Source organism: Gopherus flavomarginatus, chromosome 10 (assembly GCF_025201925.1).
Source record: "Gopherus flavomarginatus isolate rGopFla2 chromosome 10, rGopFla2.mat.asm, whole genome shotgun sequence".
In the NCBI taxonomy this organism is placed as follows: Eukaryota; Metazoa; Chordata; order Testudines; family Testudinidae; genus Gopherus; species Gopherus flavomarginatus.
This window is the reverse complement of record NC_066626.1, coordinates 20033060-20054726: the sequence shown is the minus strand read 5'-3', so window position 1 is coordinate 20054726 and position 21667 is coordinate 20033060. Positions and strand designations below refer to the sequence as shown.

The window sequence follows — 21667 nt, the reverse complement described above, 5'->3', positions numbered from 1 at the left end:
CTAATATTTCACAGTTACTGCCTGTAACTAATCTGGAAACTGTACACAAAAAAGAGATTGCAAACCTAATGTGCTGTATGAGAAAGGAAACTGAGGCACACTACCATATTGCTTTCATGGTTAAATGCCAAGATTCCTACACTATGAAGAACATTAATACCTACATTGACTTGTTGTTAATTGGGTGCCAGACATTTGGGGGGAGTGGTCTATATAATCTGGTTTCTTGTCTCCAACAATGGCAATTATCAAATGCTAAAGAAAAACAAATATAAAAAACTCTGAAGTGGGAAATTATGGTATAATCTACTAATATGGGAGGTTTCTTCCTAACTCTTTCAGAGATTGATTGATACCCTGAAGTATAAAGGTTTATATCCTTTCCAGACTTTCAGAGATTTTATTGTCTTTACTATTGTAACTCTAGATGTTTTCATTATCCATACAAATTCCAATCCTTTTTTTAAAAAAATCTACTAAATTATTGGCCTCAATTAAACCTTTGTGGCAATGAGTTCCTCTGGTGAATTGTTCATTGTTTAAAAAAGGGTATTTCCTTTTACCTGTTACCTGCTACTCTATCAGTGTGATTGAATGCCCCTTTCTTCTTGCATTTTGAGAGAATAAATAAAAATGCTTAATCTACCAATTAGGGCTGTTGATTAATCACAGTTAATTCATGGGATTAACTCAAAAAAATTAACTGTGATTAATCGCAGTTTTAATCACACTGTTAAACAATAGAATGCCAACTGAAATGTATTAAATATTTTGGATGTTTTTTCCTACATTTTCATATATATTGTATTCTGTGTTGTAATAGAAATCAAAGTGTATATTATTTTTATTATAAATATTTGCACTGTAAAAATTATAAACAAAAGAAATTATTTTTCAGTTCACCTTATACAAGTACTGTAGTGCAATCTTTGTCGTGAAAGTGTAACTTGCAAATGTAGAAATTTTTTTGTTACATAACTGCAGTCGAAAACAAAACAATGTAACATTTCAGAGCCTACAAGTCTACTCAGTCCTACTTCTTGTTCAGCCAATTGCTAAGACAAACAAGTTTGTTTACGTTTACAGGAGATAATGCTGCCCTTTTCTTATTTACAGTGTCACCAGAAAGTGAGAACAGGCATTTGCATGGCACTTTTGTAGCTGGCATTGCAAGGTATTTACATGCTAGATATGCTGAACATTCATATGCTCCTTCATGCTTCAGCCGCCATTCCAGAGGACATGTTTCCATGCTGATGATGCTTGTTAAAAAAATAATGCATTAATTAAATTTGTGACTGAACTCTTTGGGAGGAGAATTGTGTGTCCCCTGCTCTGTTTTACCCGCATTCTGCCATATATTTCCTGTTCTAGCAGTCTTGGATGATGACCCAGCACATGTTCATTTTAACAACACTTTCACCACAGATTTGACAAAGGCAAAGAAGATACCAATGAGGGATTTCTAAAGATAGCTACAGCATTTGCTCAAGATTTAAGAATCTGAAGTGTCTTCCAAAATCTGAGAGGGACAAGGTGTGGCGTATGCTTTCAGAAGTCTTAAAAGAGCAACACTCCAATGCAGAAACTGCAGAAACTACAGAACCCGAACCAAAAAAGAAAATCAACCTCCTGCTGGTGGCATCTGACTCAGATAATGAAAATGAACATGCATCAATCCGCACTGCTTTGGATTGTTAGCTAGCAGAACACGTCATCAGCATGGATGCATGTCCCCTGGAATAGTGGTTGAAGCATGAAGGGACATATGAATCTTTAGTGCATCTGGCATGTGAATATCTTGCAACACCGGCTACAATAATGCCATGCAAATGCCTGTTCTTGCTTTCAGGTGACATTGTAAACAAGAAACGGGCAGCATTATTTCCTTCAAATGTAAACAAACTTGTTTGTCTGAGTGATTGGTTGAACAAGAAGTAGGACTGAGTGGACATGCAGGCGCCAAAATTTTACATTGTTTTATTTTTAATGCAGTTTTTTTGTACATAATTCTACATTTGTAAGTTCAACTTTCATGATAAGGAGATTCACCTAATATAAGTACTGTAGTGCAATTAAAAAATACAATTTCTTTTGTCTTTTTTCAGTGCAAATACTTGTAATCAAAAATAAATATACAGCGAGCACTATACACTTTGTATTCTGTGTTGTAATTGAAATCAATATATTTGAAAATGTAGAAAACATCCAAAAATCTTTAAATAAATGGTATTATATTATTAGCAGTGTGATTAATAGCGATTAATTTTTTTAATTGCTTAACAGCCCTATATACAATTCATTGTTTATCCTGTCCTCTCAAATGTTCAGCTTCTCTCTAAACTTACAGTCCTGATCTTTTCAATTCTTCTTCATAGTCTTCTTCATAAGCTGTATTTTAAAGAAGCCTTATTGAGGGTGAAGGAACAAACCATCCTGATGTGCAGGAAGCAGGAGCGGCACCAGGGTTTCTGGCGCCCCAGGCAGAACTCAGGGGCTGGCATTTTGTACACTTCCCATGGGGCACGCGGGAGCTTCCGGTTCCACTCCCATTGCGCCGCCGAAGAAGGACCCTCCACCGAAATGCCGCAGGTGACAGCAGCAGTCATTGAGCTGCTCAATTGCCTGCCGCTGTTTTCCACGTCACATCAGCAAAAGGTCCTACTTCGGCGGCGTGACGGGAGCGGAACCGGAAGCTCCCGTGCACCCCGTGGGGAGCGCACAAAATGCCGCCCTCCGAATCCTGGCACCCTAGGCGACTGCCTAGGGTCGCCTAATGGAAGCGCCGTTCCTGGCAGAAAGAATAGCAAATATGGCAGGCGATCAGCTTGGTTTAACAGTGAAATCTTCGGTGAGCTTAAACTCAGAAAGGAAGCTTACAAGAAGTGGAAACTTGGTCAGATGATTAGGGAGAAGGATAAAAATATTGCTAGTGTGTGCAGAAGTGTAATCAGGGAGGCCAAAACACAACTGGAGTTGCAGCTAGCGAGGGATGTGAAGGGTAACAAGACGGGTTTCTACAGGTATGTTAGCAACAAGAAAAAGCTCAGGGAAAGTGTGGGACCCTTAAGGAATGAGAGAGGCAACCTAGTGACAGCTGATGTGGAAAAAGTTGAAGTACTCAATGCTTTTTTTACCTCAGTCTTCACAGATAAGGTCAGCTCCCACACTGCTGTCCTGGGCAACACAATATGAGGAGGAGGTGAGCAGCCTTCAGTGGTGAAAGAACAGCTCAAGGACTATTTAGAAAAGGTGGACATGCACAAATCCATGGGTCTGGATCTAATGCATCCGAGGGTGCTGAAGGAATTGGCTGATGTGATTGCAGAGCCATTGGCCATTATCTTTGCAAAGTCGTGGCGATCGGGGGAGGTCCCGGATGACTGGAAAAAGGCAAATATAGTGCTGGTTCTTTAAAAAAGGGAAGAAGGAGAACCCGGCAAACTACAGACCAGTCAACCTCACCTCAGTCCCTGGAAAAATCATGGAACGGGTCCTCAAGGAAACCATTTTGAATCACTTGGAGGAGAGGAAGGTGATCAGGAACAGTCAACATGGATTCACCAAGGGAAAGTCATTCCTGACCAACCTGATTGCCTTCTATGATGAGATAACTGGCTCTGTGGATATGGGGAAAGCGGTGGACGTGATATATCTTGACTTTAGCAAAGCTTTTGATACCATCTCCCACAGTATTCTTGCCAGAAAGTTAAAAAAGTAAGGATTGGATGAATGGACTATAAGGTGAATAGAAAGCTGGCCAGACTGTCAGGCTCAATGAGTTGTGATCAATGGCTCAATGTCTAGTAGGCAGCTGGTATCAAGTGGAGTGCCACAGGGGTCGGTCCTGGGGCCGGTTTTGTTCAACATCTTTATTCATGATCTGGATGATGGAATGGATTGCATCCTCAGCAAGTTCATGGATGACACTAAGCTGCGGGGAGAGGTAGATAGCTGGAGGGTAGAGAGAGGCTCCAGAGTGACTTAGACAAATTGGAGGACTGGGCCAAAAGAAATCTGATCAGGTTCAACAAGGACAAGTGCAGAGTCCTGCACTTAGGATGGAAGAATCCCATGCACCACCACAGGCTGGGGACCGACTGGCTAAGTAGCAGTTCTGCAGAAAAGGACCTGGGGATTACAGTGGATGAGAAGCTGGATATGAGTCAGCTGTGTTTCCTTGTTGCTAAGAAGGCTAACAGCATAGTGGCCTGCATTAGCAGGAGCACTGCCAACTGACTGAGGGAATGATTATTCCCCTCTATTTGGCACTGGTGAGGCAACATCTGGAGTATTGCATCCAGTTTTGGGCCCCCCCCCCCCCCCCCCACTACATAAAGGATGTGGACAAATTGGTAAGAGTCCAGCGGAGGGCAACATAAATGATCAGGAGGCGGGGCTCATGACTTATGAGGAGAGGCTGAGGGAACTGGGCTTGTTTAGTCTGCAGAAGAGATGGGGGGGGGGGATTTGATAGCAGCTTTCAACTACCTGAAGGGTGGAGAGAGGCGTTCCAAAGAGGATGGAGCTCAGCTGTTCTCAGTGGTGGCAGATGACAAAACAAGGAGCGATGATCTCAAGTTGCAGTGGGGAAGGTTTCGGTTGGATATTAGGAAACACTATTTCACTAGGAGGGTGGTGAAGCACTGGAATAGGTTACCTAGTAGGTGGTGGAATCTCCTTCCTTAGAGGTTTTTAAGGCCCAGTTTGACAAAGCCCTGGCCGGGATAATTTAATTGGGAATTGGTCCTGTTTTGAGCAGGGGGTTGGACTAGATGATCTCCTGAGATCTCTTCCACCCTAATCTTCTATGATTCCATGTTTCCAGTAATTTTTCACCATTTCTGCTATATTCTATAGAATAATTGAAAGTGAGCATAGTATTGCAGCTAAAGCCATTGCATTGATTTATTTAACTGTATTATAAAAGTTTCTGCAAAATTCTCTATCCCATTCCTTTTGCATTCAAATATTTTGTTTGCCTTTTTTTTTATCACTTCTATAAATTGAGCAAAGATCTATAGCGAGCTCTCCACAGTGATGGCTAGGTCTTTTTTCTGAGTTAATACTGTTAATTATTTATAGTTAATACTAAGACAAGTAAATATGGTGTTTAAAACTTATTGTGTACCAATGCTTGGACTTGAAGATCAACTTTGTTCTTACTAGTTGGTGCTTGACCTTTTAAGTTAGTCCTTCTAAAGCAAATTATTAGCCTAACTAATCCCAAAGAGCGTAGAGACTGATACAGAACCATCCTTTATACTGTTCCCAGAACATAGAGAACAATTTAAAGAGGCAGACATTTCCAGTGCAATAACTTTTTCCTTTGTCTTTTCATCAGGTCAGTATCTTCTTTCAGAAATCATTTTACTTTTGATTCAGTTATATATCATTTTTACTTATGTGTAGACAGATGAGGAAAAGGAAATGAGAAGGGATAGCTGAGCCTTTAATTAAAGGCAAAGAGAGTTTGCTCTTTAAGCTTATTGGACAGTTCTACATGGGGTGCAGAGAATCATAATAGAGGCCCATGTTTTTCACAAATGTGAAATAACATGAAATAAAACAAAAAAAACCTAACCTCACAGCAGCAGCTCCTGTGCGGTGGGGCTGGGCTTTGCTCCAGATGTTGTGACCTGGCGCACCGGGTCTTTCTGTTGTTCTGGGTTGATCCAGCCACCCACCAGGATGGAAGGGTTGCCAGGCCAAACCTAAGGGCAGTATAGTGATCCCATGTGCCAGGTCACAACACCAAAAGCGGGTGGGGCAGGCCCAGTACCATGGCACAGGAGCCATCACTGCACAGTGAGCTTCAGGCAGGCTCATTCTGCAAATGCAGGGCATCCCGACCACCCCACTTGGGCCCCCAAAATGAAATGAAAAACTATAAAATGAAAAAGGGTTTTACCGGGGTCTACTCATCAGCTTCATGGAGCCAAATTTTTGAAATTGTATCCACAATTAGTTTCTATGGTAACTGTATCTCAGAGCACAAACACACAGAACTGGCAGGAGGCACCTGATTTTATTTTCTCTGTAAGAAACAATCAGAAGATTGGTGTTTCAGGTTGTTACAATGCACACATCTAATGTAGGTTCTTTTTACTTATATAGTGACTACATGTTTTCCTTGGTAAACACCCAGTAAATTTCATCATTTCTTGTTACTGTACATTGACTGCTGTTACACTTAGTAGGCTTAAAAGTAATCACCAGGAAGCTTGCATTCCAGTTTAGAATTTGGAATTAACTACTCGTGTGTATCATTTATCCTGTGTCCTCTATCATGCATCAAGTAGGTAGGCCATGTTTTACATGATTTTTGTGCTCAGTAAACAAAAGCTTAAATCTGTTTTCTTTCCTTTGCTTTTCTGCAAAAAGTTCTGGGATTGTCTATCACCAGAGTACCCAGCTATTTAAGGAAAATTACAAACTGCTCAAATTAGAAGTGTGAGAACAGCTGAAGTGACTGTGAATTTTTGTATTCACTTTCTGTATAAAACGTGTCACTTTTACTGGTGGAAAATTGAACAAAATAATCTGTTTGGCCTTCTACCCACCTTATAAAATGTAGGACAGTGATTTTTTTCCCCTAAGTGAGATACTATTAAAGTACAGTTATTTCAAATCAGAGATGATTATTTTCTGGTACTCATCAACCCCTTAAGATTCCCCTTACCATTTTGATTCAAATCAAGAGGCATTAGCCAAGGTCCCCTCCAGAATAAGTTGTTCACTTAGCAAAAGGCTGGATTATTACTAATATTAGCTCGGAATATTAGGCGACAGACTTGGCATAATGCTACTAGTCTACAATAATTCCTGAAACTCTCTCTGCCTAGCGACTTAGTCTGATAATACATCTGTTTACACTGGACTTGTTTTTTGTTACAGATCTCTCTAAGGGATATTGTACATAAAAACATTATATACAGGTGAATATGCCTAATTACCTCACTGCACAAACTTTCCATCACAACAGGTGTTAAATCTCTTTAGTGAAACTGACGTATTGTGCATAAATGCCAAGATTGACAGAAGGATGCTCTCTAACCTGTAGAATGTGAAAAACATGTTACTTTTAGTTTTTGTTTCCTCTTTTTATAATCAGACATTTACAGAAAGCCGAGTGTGATTTATTCTTCTCTTCTTAATGAATTGTTAAGAAGTGTTTGAAAAGGCATTAAATCTTCCCTTCTGGCATGAATCTGTAAAGGGGGAAGAGGATTTTAAATGGCCTCACGGTATATTGCTTTATAAAACTGCTGATTCTGGCAGTGCCAGAATAGGACTACATACTAATATAGGAAACACTGAATGCAGTCAGTGAGCTTTCAGCATTTATGGAGGAAAAGACTAATAGCTCTGTTTTAACAAGGCTCTTAACACTTGGGCCATCAGCAGGCATTGAGTGAGTGAAATTGGGAGAACTATGAGCTAAAAGCCTCTAAGTTCAGCATTCTTACCTCAGTTTGAGCCTTCCTAATAGGATTTCACACTCCAGCCAACCAGAGCGGCCATCTTGAAAACAAACCAAGTACAGAGCTGATGTTTTCACTGAGCGCATTAATGCTTCACTTCTGAAATGACACTAGAGCATGAGAAATGCACTGGCGTCCCTGTTGGATATTCAGCGTTACAGCGGTGTTAGGGAAAGCATCTAGATTTGTGTTGTGAATGAAAGCAAAGGTTGTTTGTATCACATATTTTACTGTAGAAAAATTAACAACAGATGATAAACAGATCTGGAACTAGTATGTAAACTCATTCTTTCCTTTGACTAATGTGTGTATTACTCAGCAATTTTAAAATGCTTTTATGTAATCAGGTTTATCTCCTGATTTTACTGAATTACAGGTGGGAAACTAACCAAAAAAGTTTACAGTATCCCTGCTGGCCTACTGCCAAGGGAACTACACTGAGGAACATACCTGTTCTAAACAGTCCTTTGATATGGAACCCTTCCTTGTTAGCAGTGATAAGATTAAGTATGGGATTTGTGGAGTCTCTGAGCTCTGCCTTTCTTTCGTTGATTTTGGCACCCTGCAGCATTATTTGTTCTCTGAGTATCATTTTGAGATGCATTGTCAGTAACTGGGGTGTATAATTGATCTTCATCTCTAATTACTCTTCTCTCCACAGGTGTCTGGAAAAGGTCCAGATGGGAGTTCACACAATCTCCACTTTGAAGGGATGGAAAGGCAATATGCATCCTTACCCAGGTACATCACTGAGGCTTCTTCATGCACTGATTCTATCTGCATAGAACAGCCGTCTGGCTCTGAAATGAGGGATTATGTTGCAGTTTTGTCTTGCTGCCTTCTGCTGATGATTTAGTGCCATCTTTATAACTGTATTAATAATTTAGACAGTTGAGTTAAAAAAAAAAATAAAGTCATTCTCATTGAACATGTCAGCAAGAGTCATGATCCACAGGGGAAGAACATGACATTGAGGAAGCTTAGTGTGCTAGAGTTATAACAGGTCTTAGCAGGGCATAACTGTGACAAAGTTTATAGTGCTAAAATCATAGCTGGCAATGACAGAGCATTGCTGTGAGGCATTTGCACTGCAGCAGTGATAGCTCCTACAGTACCACCATTACTGGAAGGAAAATTTGACTAGCAATCCTGTTCCACTATGGTAACTATATACTGTAACTCAACCCCATTGGAAATGAGAGAGAATTCTTAGGGGCTTGAGGGGGGGTTTATGAATAATTTTAGTCTGGAATCAGCAGGGCATGACAAAGAGGAAACCTTTCAAAGATTACAATCCAGATTCTGTGGGAGTTATAATAGCAGAGTGTGAGAATTAGCATGCTAGAAAAAGAAATGAAGAAAGGTTAGAGCAGTGGGGAGAAAACGAAAATAGAGAATATTTATCCTCCAAGCATGCTGAGCAAGAAAGTGGATCTTCAGTAGAGATGTGGAGGAGCAAGTTTTCCTAAATGAGAGTGAGACAATCAAGTAGTGCCACATTTCCTGGGCACGCCAAAGGGCGTGGCACGGCACATTGGTGCTGGTATTTTTAGGAAATAAATGAATGCATTGTAGCTACAGCTTTTCTTTAGTTTTTTCCATTTGACTGTTTGTTTCTAACTGTGTCATGGCAAAGGCTGATTGACCTTAATGTAATATGGCATACCACTATGAACTAGAATATCTCAGTACTTGAAAATAATAAGATCTCTCAAAGAAAAACTGTTTCACACACACTTCAGCATTGTTGGGTTTAAGTAAGAACTTTTTAATGCATGATGTGTTGTTTAAATCACAGAATGCATATGTGGTTCAATGACTGCCTTTTATCAATTTGTATTGGTGGTTGTCTGCAGTGGTGGGCTAGTGATGTTGGTCCCAGGACATTAGACAGACAAGATGGGTGAGATAATAACTTTTAATGGACCAACTTCTGTTGGTCGAGAAACATGCTTTCAAGCTTCACAAAGCCTCAAAGGACCTGATGAAAAGTTCTTTGAAGCTTGAAACTGTGTTTCTTCCATCAACAGAAGCCGGTCCAATAAAAGTCTCACCCACTTGTCTCTCATATACTGGGACCAACGCTGCTTAACAGAGTGCCATTTGATTCCCAGCACCTGTTCTCATTATCCATAATATGTGTCCAGTCCTTTTTTCTGAATCCTACTAAGTTCTTGTCCTCAGTTGTATCTTTTAGCAGCAAGTTCCACAGGTTAAGTATATGTAGAGTTTTAAGAAAAGTTGCCTTTTAAAATGTACTGCCTTTGCATCTTTATTGCTGCTACATCCTTAGTAGGCAATTCCTGTGAGCTGTTCACAATGACACCAAATTGTTTTTTCCTGAGTAGTTCCATCTGATTCAACCCATTAATCTCCCCATGTTCTTCTCAAAACCTCAATTTCGGATAGTGGAAACTAGACTCCATACCCTAAATCTCGACAGGGCTTGGAGGGTTTACCTGGATAGGACGGAGAATTTGGGAATTTATCCAGACTTTCTATAGCCTTCGGGGATCAGTGTAAAGAGGGAGTCACTTCTGCCTGCCTAAGATTAGGCTGTACCATGAGTCTCACTGTACTTTAGTTGGGATGTCAGTATCTCATGGTTTTAGCACCCACGCTGCCAGGTTTCATGCAATATCAGTAGTTTGCCTCCATAATGTTTCTGTCAAGGAGAGAGCAGAGCACTGGAGTGATGTGCTCTCAACTGCATGTGTTGTTCAGCAGACTGGCTGTTGTGTTCTGAACCAATTCTAAAGAGCTCTTGTAAGTTTACTTCTCTGAAACCACCATAGTAATCAAGCCTAGAGATCATAAATGAGTGGGTCACTGGGGCAAAGTCTGAATCCAGCAGAAGAGGCTGCAGTCTTCCTGGCAGCTACTAATGGAAATGCGGATTTTTTGCAGAGCTGGCCATTTGAATCTCCGGAAGTACAGAGGAGTCCAGATGAAAACCAAGGCTGAGAACTCTAGAAATCTGCCTTCAGATCGTTAATAATCTATTTTACATGGAAAGCACTCGGATACTATGAGAAATGGGCAGCAGTACAAAACCTTAAGATAGATAGATGTCCTTATCAAGATGGCATGTTCTTCAGTGTATCTCCCTCTTCCCATCGATATCGCCTCCTTCTTTCCGGGTCTCAGCTTCATTCACCCGCTCTTCATCCAGTTGTTGAACTCAGTCAAGCCATTGGACACCTGTGGGAGAGTGCTGTTTCCATCTGATCTGGGTGTGACGCATAGCTGAATGTCATCTGCACACTGCTATGCTGTTCACATTCTCCATTAGAGATCTCGCTCAGCTGCCCCTCACTGACTGCAGCCTGATTGGTCTGCAGTAGGCTAAAGTTTTCCCAAAGTTCGTCATGGGCAGTATCATCAAACTGAGCATCTTGAACATGGTGGGAAATTTGTAAAAAATGTGGGTAGTCTGATCTAATAGTACATTATCAAAATCCTTCTCACCTTCCTTTTATCAGCCAATCAATGCAAAAAGGTATAATTGAATATAAACAACTGGCTTTTAGGACTAGAAAGGGGTGGTGGAATGAGGTTGCAGAAACCATTTCCCAACAAATTAAGCACACTTCTAATCTTACATGGTTTTATAAAAGTAAGCCTCTGTCACCAGCATGTGGGATTTACCTAAATTAGCCAAACAGACAGTAAAGCTTCAAAAGTCCCAGGGAGGAAGGGAGAACACTTCGGCAACAGAAAGGAAAGCATCCGGGCTTGGGCTGTGGCTGATTTCTCTTGGGAAAAAAATCAACACAATAGCTGGAATAATTAGATGCCCATGCAATAAAACTGTTACTGCTACCTGGCAACAAGCAGGAGCCATGTTGGAGGGCATGAGAGATTGGAATGAACGAATGAATAGGAGAGCTTTGGCATCCCTCTGAAATGGGCAAGAGAGAACTAGGATTACCATCACATTATTTTGAAAAATATTCCGTACGTTCCCAGGGCACCTGTTCAACTCTGAAGGTGTGCGAGGCTACCTACAAAGAAGCTATGATTGTCTCTAGTAACGTACTCAAGCTCTCCTGCTATATCTTTCATTCAAGTTCAAATCCCAGCTTTAAAACACCCGTGGCACTTTGCCCTATGGCCTTATGTTTTCATCTCCCTTCCCTGTGGGTGCTGAGAAGTTTAACCATACACAATGGATCAGATTCTTAGCTGGTGTAAATCAATGAGCTTCACTGGCTCATGACCCTTATTTTATAGCAGAATTAGAGAAAATGCAGTTCTGTAAGTGTACTTGCCTTTTCAACAAAAGAAGCAAAGAATTTAAAATATATAGAGGTAACCCTGCTCCTATTGAGCTCAGTGACAAAACCCTGCTGGCTTTGATGGGAACAGGATCTGTTCTATGGAAGGTTATTTTTTAATTAAAAGTTGAAATACTTCTGTCTCTTTAAAAAAAAAAGTAGGCAACAGCCTTAAAGGAAGCTTTAATATGTGACTAGCGTAATCAGTAGCCAACTGAGTTATGAGATCAAGTTTGTATCAAAGCTAGTATCAGATTATCGGCTTTATTTGGAAGCATCTAGAGAGAGGCAAATGTTATCTACTGAGTTATTGGTCTGTTACTATGGCAGGCTAGTGCCATGTCCCCGTCTCATACTGCACTGTGCTACATCATCTCCTGAAGGAAAGCAAAATGGTAAAGGCAGAACATAAAGCTTTGCAAGAAATATACAGTTCTTGGCACTCAGCAGTTATGCGATGCCCCAGGGCTAAAGCCGAGTAGTGCTGAATGGTATTAAGCAATGTTAAATCCTCCCTCTTAGAAGGAAAAGGGCCTGAGCTTTAGGCTCCGCGGGGTACTATTTGGGAAATAGGAGCATGGCTATAATATGAGGAGCTAGAAAAATATTTTTGCTTGTTTGTTTGTCTTCAGTAACTCACTTCTCTCTCTTTCACATTTAAAGTATTTATTTGGTTAAACCAGTGCACAAATATAAACGTGAAGCTGGTTTATTTGCTCACAGGTTTGTTTGGTTTTGCACTTCAGTTTCATTGTGGTCTGTCATAATGTAAGTGATTATTTTGCTCATGGCAGCCCCAATTGGAGAAATATGTCCTAAGCACGAAGAGTTATTCCTTTCTCCTAATGGATTCAATAGTAGGCTCTGACTAGTAACTGGGCTGACAGTCACTAAGACAGGCCCAGGGATTGGTGATGCTGTGATATATACCACAAATCTCAGCCCCCTTGCTAGTAAGAAATGCTGCTGCCAAAAAAAGTCAATGTTTCAGTTCCTCACGGTTCTTCATATGATCCACGAACAAGCGTTTGTGGCAAAAAGAGCATTAAAGAATAAGCCTAAAGACTAAGAAATGAATTCAGATTGTATCAATCATTTCCATGGCCAAGGAGAAGAGGGCTGAGCAGAATGGCACTTTACATTCACAAGAGTGTTTAAGTTCAATATAATATGTACCATAAAGATGGGAAATCTATTAATGTATTAATTAAAGAAGTGGCAGCACAATGCCTTGCCATTGTCAGGAGATTCATGTTCAAGATCCACTCTGAAACTTAAGTATCAGAGGGGTAGCCGTGTTAGTCTGGATCTGTAAAAGCAGCAAAGAATCCTGTGGCACCTTATAGACTAACAGACGTTTTGGAGCATGAGCTTTCGTGGGTGAATACCCACTTCCTCAGATGCATGTAGTGGAAATTTCCAGGGGCAGGTATATATATGCTAGCAAGCAAGCTAGAGATAACGAGGTCAGTTCAATCTGAAACTTGCACTTCCTAGGTCAATAAATAAAAGGGGTATCATAGATTCCAAGCCAGACAGGACTATTGTGATCACCTAGTCTGACCTGCTTAATAATACAGGCCCCTAGAACCTTACCCAGTAGTTTCTGCATCAAGCTCATAACTTCTGTTTGAGCTATGCATGAGTGGCCAAACTGTGGCTCACAAGCCACGCGCAGCTCTTTACCGTTAAGGTGCAGCTCGCTGAGTCCCTCATGCCGCCCGCCCCATTCTCCGCCCACCACACTTGCGGGGGGATCTCAGGACCTCTGCCTTGCAGTGGGTTGATGGTAGGGTAAGGACTTCTGTCCAGTGGGGACGCGGGCCTTGGGGCTTGAGCCCCGCAGCACACCAGCCAAGCCTCATGGGTTCAGCAGGAGTGGGGCTGAAGCCCCGACCCCTGCCGGCATCTCTTGTGGGGCTGAAGCCCCAAGCCCCAGAAGATGTGCTCCAGCTCTCGAACTTCTGAAGATTGTCGTATGAAGCTTAGACGGTCAGTAAGTTTGGCCATCCCTGAGCTATGGAATATCTTATACAAAGATATCTAGTCTTGATTTTAAGACTTCACTGATGGAGAATCCACCACTTCTCTAGGTAAATTGTTCTACAGCTTATTCACCCTCAGGATTAAAGAATTGTGCCTTGTTTCTAGTCTGAATTTATCTAGCTTCAGCTTCCATTCATTGGACCTTGTTGTGCCTTTTTTGGCTAGATTAAAGAGCTGGCAGCTGTCAGAAATCTCTGCTCAGGTAGGTGCTTGTACACTGTGATCACCTCATCTCTTAACCTTCTCTTGGATAAATTAAAGAGGCTGAGCTGCTTACGTTTCTCACTAAAGACATGAAGACAGCATTGTCAAAGGGGCTGGAGCCTTTCCTGCAGGACAGTTTGTGAGGCAGCATTGACAGTCATGTAGGCAAAAGCCATTTCCAACCATTCTGGGCAAAAGAAGAGTTTCCATAATAGCTGCCCTCATAAAGGAGGCTCTCAGAGAGACAGATAGGAGGTGTAGGTTCCTCACCAAGCTGTACTGGCTTCCTCATCAAGTTCACACTAGTTACCATCATTTCAAGATTGTGAAGTCTGCTTTTGCCTACAAGTCTGCTCTCATCTTACAGCTCCATTGCTTTTCCCTTGTGCGCTACAAATAACTCCCACCTCACCTGTCCCTTCATAACCTTCAACTCTCATCTCATCTGCTCTTCCATGCTGCCTTTGTCTTCTGGAAATGCCTCTCACTCCCACTGTATGAGTCAACGACCCTCTTGCCCTGTGAATAATTCCTTAAAATTCTTCTTTGAAACCTGCATCAGTATTAACCTGCTTCAGTAAAAATGTCACCTGCCAATTAAAAATGGCAGCCTTCTTGGATAGAACCACCATCTGGCTCATCCAGTGCATTCTGTGTTTGATTTGTATTATCTGTCCCATTAAAATTGTAAACTGCTCTCCTTTGGTACACAGCTAACCAAAAAAAATCACTCTGTCCTATGATATTATTCCTGTGATGTTCTACCTAGCTATCTTCTGACACCTTTCCTAGTGCTTAAAACTTATCTGCCCTTCTGTTTTCCTTTGTCTCTTCAATTAATACCTGCATTATACACTGCCTTGGAATTTCCGTTTGCTTACTGCAGCATTGTTTTTAGCACATGCAGGAGGATGGCAATGATATTACGTTCAACAGATGTGTATTCCAAGTAATGCCAATATTGGTCATTGGCGCCACTGCAACTTTAGTAGCAATAACCTAGAACAAAAGAGAGTGCACCTAATAACCCATATATTGTATGTTTATAAATGTGTCATTCTTGCCAAACTTTTATCAGCAATGAAATAATGTATTAATCCAAGTCCAGACAGATCTTGAGAATTATCAAAGGTCTGTTCCATCATGGAGGCTGCGTTACTGAGTATATTTTACGCATTTGTACAAAGCTAATCTTCAACTTTTGATGTTCAGTAGAATATACTTGCCCGTTACAGGCATCATAGAATTTGAAATGTTCCCCATGAGGCTGAAACAACTCTGATTTAGCTGCATTTATTTTTTCCTGCAAAATTCTGTAGAGAGGTAGGCAACTTTCTCATCTTGGGATAAGCAACAATTAATCTGTATCCCTCCCTCCTCCACTCCATCACTGACCACTCGATCCTATGTTTATCTTAGTGATATCATACTAATGTATTTTGATATCCATTCTTGTCCTTAAGTCACTGTACTGTAAACTGTTGATTGTCACACCGATTATGTGGTCACACACATATCTAAACTGGTTAACTTGCCTCAGATCTTGCCTTCTACTTCCACACAGGACAAATCTTGAAAAAAATCAATGAAGTTCATGAACAGTGGAGGATTAAACTCCCTCCTTTCCATCAGTTTTCTCAGATGGAAAATGCAGTCCCAAGCACCTCTCCCTATTGTGTCTCCTGCCTGTCTGAATGACATCTCTGACTCCACCTCACTCCTAGGGGCTACTTACACTACAGAAACATCCACGTCAGAACACTGGTTACAGCATGATTGTCCATCACCTGGTTAAAGTTTGTAGTGTGCACTGGGACCTAATAATGACATAACTGGGCAAAAGTGTGGGATGTATATGCACAATCATGCAGGGAGATCAGTTTGAGAAGGTCAAGTCCACTCTTCTCAGTTGGGGCCAGGATGTGGGGCTGCAGCATCTCCATGCTACTTGTGCAGTGTAGCTACTAGAACCATGTCAAACTTGATTCTCTGGCCCCTTTATTGGTCACCTCTCTATATAAACCTATACTGGTCCCGCACAGAGACCCTTTCTAAGTGTGCAAGACAGTGGGGGATAAGGCACCACCATGTGATCACTCCAGCTGCAGTCCAGCAGAAGGGGTTGAGTGATTCAGGAAAAATGCTGCTGGCCCCTGTACTCCAGTATAAACTTCCTTAGGGGAGAAATAAATCTTTTCAGACTGAAAAGATCTAAAACGATGGTTCTTCAGTATCTGGAGCCTGAATCCTCCTGAGTTGGTACCAGCTATGTGTCAGTTTCCTGACTGTAATGTTTGTGTGTACTTCCCCATTTGCTCCCAAAAGGGGGTTCTTTCATAGCTAGGTTGATACTTAGGAAAGTCCAGATCTCCCTCATTTCTTATATTATTCTCCGAGCTCTCAATGTTTTTCTTTTTTATTGTCACTCTCCCATCTGCCTCCTATTGCTTATTGCTGTGGGAATCATTATTGTGCTGAGTTTCTTGACTGTGCTGAAATGTTTTGCCCAATACACCACTCTCATTCTGCATACTTCTCTCTTCTGTCCTCATCTTGGCACCCTATCAACCATTGTTTCTCAATCAGGGAGCTTCTATTCATTGTATTCTATGTGGTGGTCTCATTAAGTCATCTTAATGTGATACTTGTCTGATCTCCACTCTGCCTAGCTCCTTCTCTGTTACTTTTGTTTTCTGCCACATCAAACAGTGGTTTTACAATACAAGGGGAAAAAAAGATTACGGTGGTGATGGAACTTCTTGTAAGAATTAAAATGCTTTCACAATCTAGGAAAGGATACTTAACTGTGCTAATTAAATGTAAGTTTACAAAAATAACACTTAATTTTAGATTTAAAATGCCAATCTGTCTTTGGTTAAAAAAAAAAAAAAAGTACCCAATGATTAGTGGTTCATGGTAATTACAAAATGCAGCCACCCATTGTCTTGAAAAGCCAGGAAAAGAAAACAAACCAGCATCAGCAGAACAAAGGCAGCAACAGGGACTGTAAGGTACAACGCTGACCCGCTGCTAACTTAATGTAGGCCCAGAATTTAAATCTTGGTTTAAAAAAAAAAAAGAGTGTAAAAGGAGTGAATGGAGAGAAGGGGATTCCAAAACTTAGTAGGAATGGAAATTTTATTTTACATGTTTTAATTTAAATATGTCACTTTCAGTGTGGCAAACCCAAGCACAAGAGGATTGTGTGTAACATCAGAAATTGAATATAACTGGGACTAACTAGAAACAAAAGTGAACAGCCTAACTTAGTTGTCCAAGCCACATCAAATATCAATAATAAACGAGGTGCATTTATAATGGAACTTTTGATTTTTTTTAATTTTCAGTTTTAATAATCTAAAGTAATGTTAGTAACTTGAGTAGGGATCATTTTTAAATATGATTTTTATCTCAACAGTGACCCTTTTATTGAAAATACAGCAAAATCTTAAAATCTGATATCTTCCCATGCAATGATCTCATTATAAGTGAAATATGTATAGGGTTTTAGTTGGTTTTAAAGTCCTGACAGGTGCGTTTTGAATCAGTTTTAATGGGAATATTGGTCTACTCAAGTACCTCCAGGAAAAAAGTTGCAGTAAAACAGCCAAGATGAAATACATGCAGAGAAAAAAGAGATTGTTCCTCCCTGATAGAGCACTAGCTTGGGAACTGAGCTGATGTGCTCATTTAAAGATTAGCTTAAATCCAAAATCACAGTGGAGTCTAACTACCTAACTTACTGTACTTACCACTGCCAGGTAATAAAAGTGATTATTACAAAAACTGCCTAAAAGCCAGAGCTATCAAAAGAGTCATTATGCTTCGAGGAGGACAGAATCTAAATCCTGAATGGAATTTCTGATACCAATGATCATTCCATACATGTCAACCATTCAAAGCAGAAACGTGGAGATTCTCTCATTTCTGCATATTGGTACATTAAGCATTTTATGGTGATATTGTGACCTTGTATCACACGGATGGCTTCAGTCTTATTTTGAAACACAGAGTCAAAATCCAATCCCCAAAAAGTGTGTAGAGATCATAAACAAGTGTATTTTATTGTCTTAAATAATGAGTGTCTTCAAATCATGCATAGAAAAGCCAGCAGCAAAGTGAGAAGGTTGGTGTTTATTTTAAACATATCTCACAAAATGGGCTTGTATCTAAGCAGACATGACTTCTCCAAAACTCTTGTTTAAAAGGAGTGGTTAAAGATTGTAAACAGGATCATAGTTACAAAAATCTTATCGTAGAATTTGAAAGTGAAGACTGTTCGTTTGTTTTTAGGAGTAATTTCAGCTTCCTTAAAAATAGAGTGAAACATTAGTTGAAATTAACAAGATGCTTCCTATCTAAGCCAAATTAGGTCTTTACTACTGAAAGGCATTCTTTTAGAAGTCAAGAAGGTCAAGGGTCAAGACATCAAATCACAAAGTGCAGCTGTCAGGCCACCTCTGCAATTTCCATGGGAGTAACTAAAGAAAATTTAGCAAAGAAAATATCTACAGCAGTAGGGACATTTCTTACAAAAAACAAAAACTGAAAAACAGATCTCCCAGAAGAATACCTTGGAGGTGGATAGGGGGGCTGACAGAGGTGGGTTTTGTCAGTTTTTCTAATAAAGCCTCTCAACTCCTCATAGCGAAGAGCCAGTTGATGCAATATGGAATGGTTTAAAAGTCAATTAATTTTTTGAAACTAAACAGCTGGCCTAGGTTGTAAGTAGATATTAGTTGGGATAAATAAATATTCTTTAAAGAGTCACATGTACAAAAAGAATTGAATGTATGTCAAGGCATAAGGGCCTCCCACTAAATATAAAGGTACTAAATTCTGCTTAATAAAAACCTAGAGATCTAGAAAAAGGCTGTCTAGAAGGAGAAGCATTTGAGTTAATATTATATTACACATAGTGAAATTATGGAGACATGGCCTCATTAACAGAAAAAGAAGCACTATTAGCCAGCCCTGCAATGAGTACAAGAACAAAACAAATTTTCAGCAACAGAACGTTAAGTGTCAGTAAAAATGTTTTAGGTTGAGATGAAGGATCTGTGGAAAAAAGATAAGTGAATGCAAATTTAAAAAGAGTAAGCTCAAATTAAAAAACAAAGAGTATGTCCCACAGAATACATCAACAGAGTAACATGCCCAGTGAAACCTGGGGAATGAGATGTGCTACGAAATGCAAATGTATCCTCTGCATTATCAACACTGATGTTGAAATCGCCCAGGAGACCAAGAGGTAGGGAAACTCAACTGCCTGGTTTATAAACAGAAGATCTGTATACATAGGGTGAAGACATAGCTGCTTAAGATGTATTATAAATGAAATCTGAAAAAATGTAGACCTTGGATTTTTAAAGTGAGGAAATGGCACTTTGTTTTGTCTTGAGGTTCACTTAAAATAAGTTGAGGACAACACAACTCTTCCAGCCCAAGCTCTTGAGATTCACTTTCTCTAGATAAATAGACCTGGAGGTAAGGTTGAGAGACAGGCCTTCACCAGCGAAAAGTGGCAGTAATACCCGATAGATACCGCCAGCAAAGGAGGAAGGAAAGAGTCCATCAATACATACCTCTGACACACAGAACATAGTAGGTCCAGTTTTGTAGTTTGCTCCATCAATATCCTTCAGCAAGCTTCTAACAGCGTAATCCATGAATGTCTTACCCCTTCTAACAAGTTTCAGCTGGACTCCAATAAACAAATAGCTGTTCAACCATCATACTGTTGGTGTCCACTAATAAGGCAGGCTGCTGTTGGTTTTTATAACCTCTGCCCATCACCGAGCCTTTATCCAGTCTTTACAGGACAGATGTGGTAGTTTAATTATATTAAAGAAGGTGTTATGCTGTCATAATATCAAGATGCTGGCTCTCATAACAAACATATAAAGCGCCCTTAGCAACTGTGCTATTATGGAACAGGAAAGAAGAAATATGATAAGAAAATAGAAAGGTAAGTTTTTTGTGGGCCATCTTAATTGGACAGCTTAGAAAAATTACAGGGCATATAAATCTCTGGCCTGGTCCACACTACACAGTTAAATCGATTTAAACAGCGTTAAATCGATTTAAAGCTGTACCCGTCCACACTACAAGGCACTTTAAATCGATTTTAAGGGCTCTTAAAATCGATTTCTGTACTCCTCCCCAACGAGAGGAGTAACCCTAAAATCGATATTACTATATCGATTTAGGGTTAGTGTGGATGGAAATCAAAGTTATTGGTCTCATTCTTTTACCGTAGCTACCCAGAGTGCACCGCTCCGGAAATCGATGGTAGCCTAGGACCATGGACGCACACCACCGAATTAATGTGCCCTAGTGTGGACGCATAAAATCGATTTTATAATATCGGTTTTATAAAACCGGTTTTAGTAATTTCGATTTTATGCTGTAGTGTAGACGTAGCCTCAGTGACTGAAATATAGTTCTGGTTCATTAGCAAATATGCAGCACACATACTACAAGCACAAATGATACCACACACTAAGAAAACAAAATAAAATGGAATGCCAGGAGGGATAAACTGAGCCATATAGAAGCAGTAGGGACAGACTTCTTAACAAAAATGAAGTCAGTGGTCACTAGTGTTCTCAGTGAAGCCATGGCCACCTTGTGGGGAGAGAGTTTCACAATATTTGTGATTAAAAAGTGCCTAATTTGGGATTGAGAGAGATCACTGAAGAAGTTAATAGTAAAAGCAGTTGGTAGTGCAGCTGTTACCACACAGCTCATGCAGGTGGCAGCCAGACTGCTTCCATTGCATGAGTGAGGGATGTATTTCTCTGAACAGTTTAGATATTGGCCTACAAAAACATGTCAAGACAGTTTTCTAAATTTCATTTTTCATCCATCTTTCTCTTCTTCCATTTATCCATCCAAGGTTCTTTTGTTGCACCCATCAGCATAATATCCAAGTGTGGTATTTTCTAAGGACCTGATTCTGTCACACATTGAGTAATAGCAAGAAGTGACATTCAAGTCAATATGGGCATGAACCAATGGCAATTGAAATCACTGGAAATATTCCCATTGACTTCAGCAAGTGTTGGGTCAGACCTAAATGCAATCATGGAACTCATGAATAAATTCCTTCATTTCTTCAACCACACAGTAAATTCCAGAATAATGTGGTAAACTGGTGCTGTGTAATACACAGGATTTACACATTTGATTTTCTTATCTGTACTCTGCCCACCAACCCAGGACTACTCCTAGCCTTCCAACCTTTCAAATAGCAACTATTTTGGTTTTTTAAACAAAAGAACCTTCCACAGTATTCTATCTATCTTCTCCCCAAATATGAATCAAGTAAAACCTGGACTGGAAAATTATTGTGGTCCAAGCTCCTATCTAGGATTGGTAATGTTCAGCCAGTAACAGTATTGGAGGTTAAGGTTAACGTTAAGATCCCATCTCTCTTGACAACTTGGGGCTAGTTACACCTGTTGTGTCCCATTGTGCCATTAGAAAAATTTAAATCCCTGCTTACCTGTAATGTGCAACATTCATATCTAGCCCTGGAAAAATGTTGATTGTTTATATAAAAGTATATTAAAAATTCAAGAAACAATCAACATTTTTCCAGGGCTAGATATGAATGTTGCAAGTTACAGGTAAGCAAGGATTTAAATTTTTCTA

The 21667-nt window shown here is 40.2% G+C and overlaps 1 protein-coding gene across 4 annotated transcripts in view; it reads left to right on the top strand.

Annotated features, from left to right (window-relative positions):
- The window catches only part of PARD3B (par-3 family cell polarity regulator beta), a 683847-nt gene that overhangs the window by 638483 nt on the left and 23697 nt on the right, over positions 1–21667 (top strand). For all 4 annotated transcript variants that reach the window (XM_050969567.1, XM_050969566.1, XM_050969565.1 and 1 more), the window contains one exon: positions 8146–8225. In XM_050969567.1, the coding sequence (XP_050825524.1) occupies positions 8146–8225 (80 nt within the window). The remainder of the gene's footprint in view (positions 1–8145; positions 8226–21667) is intronic.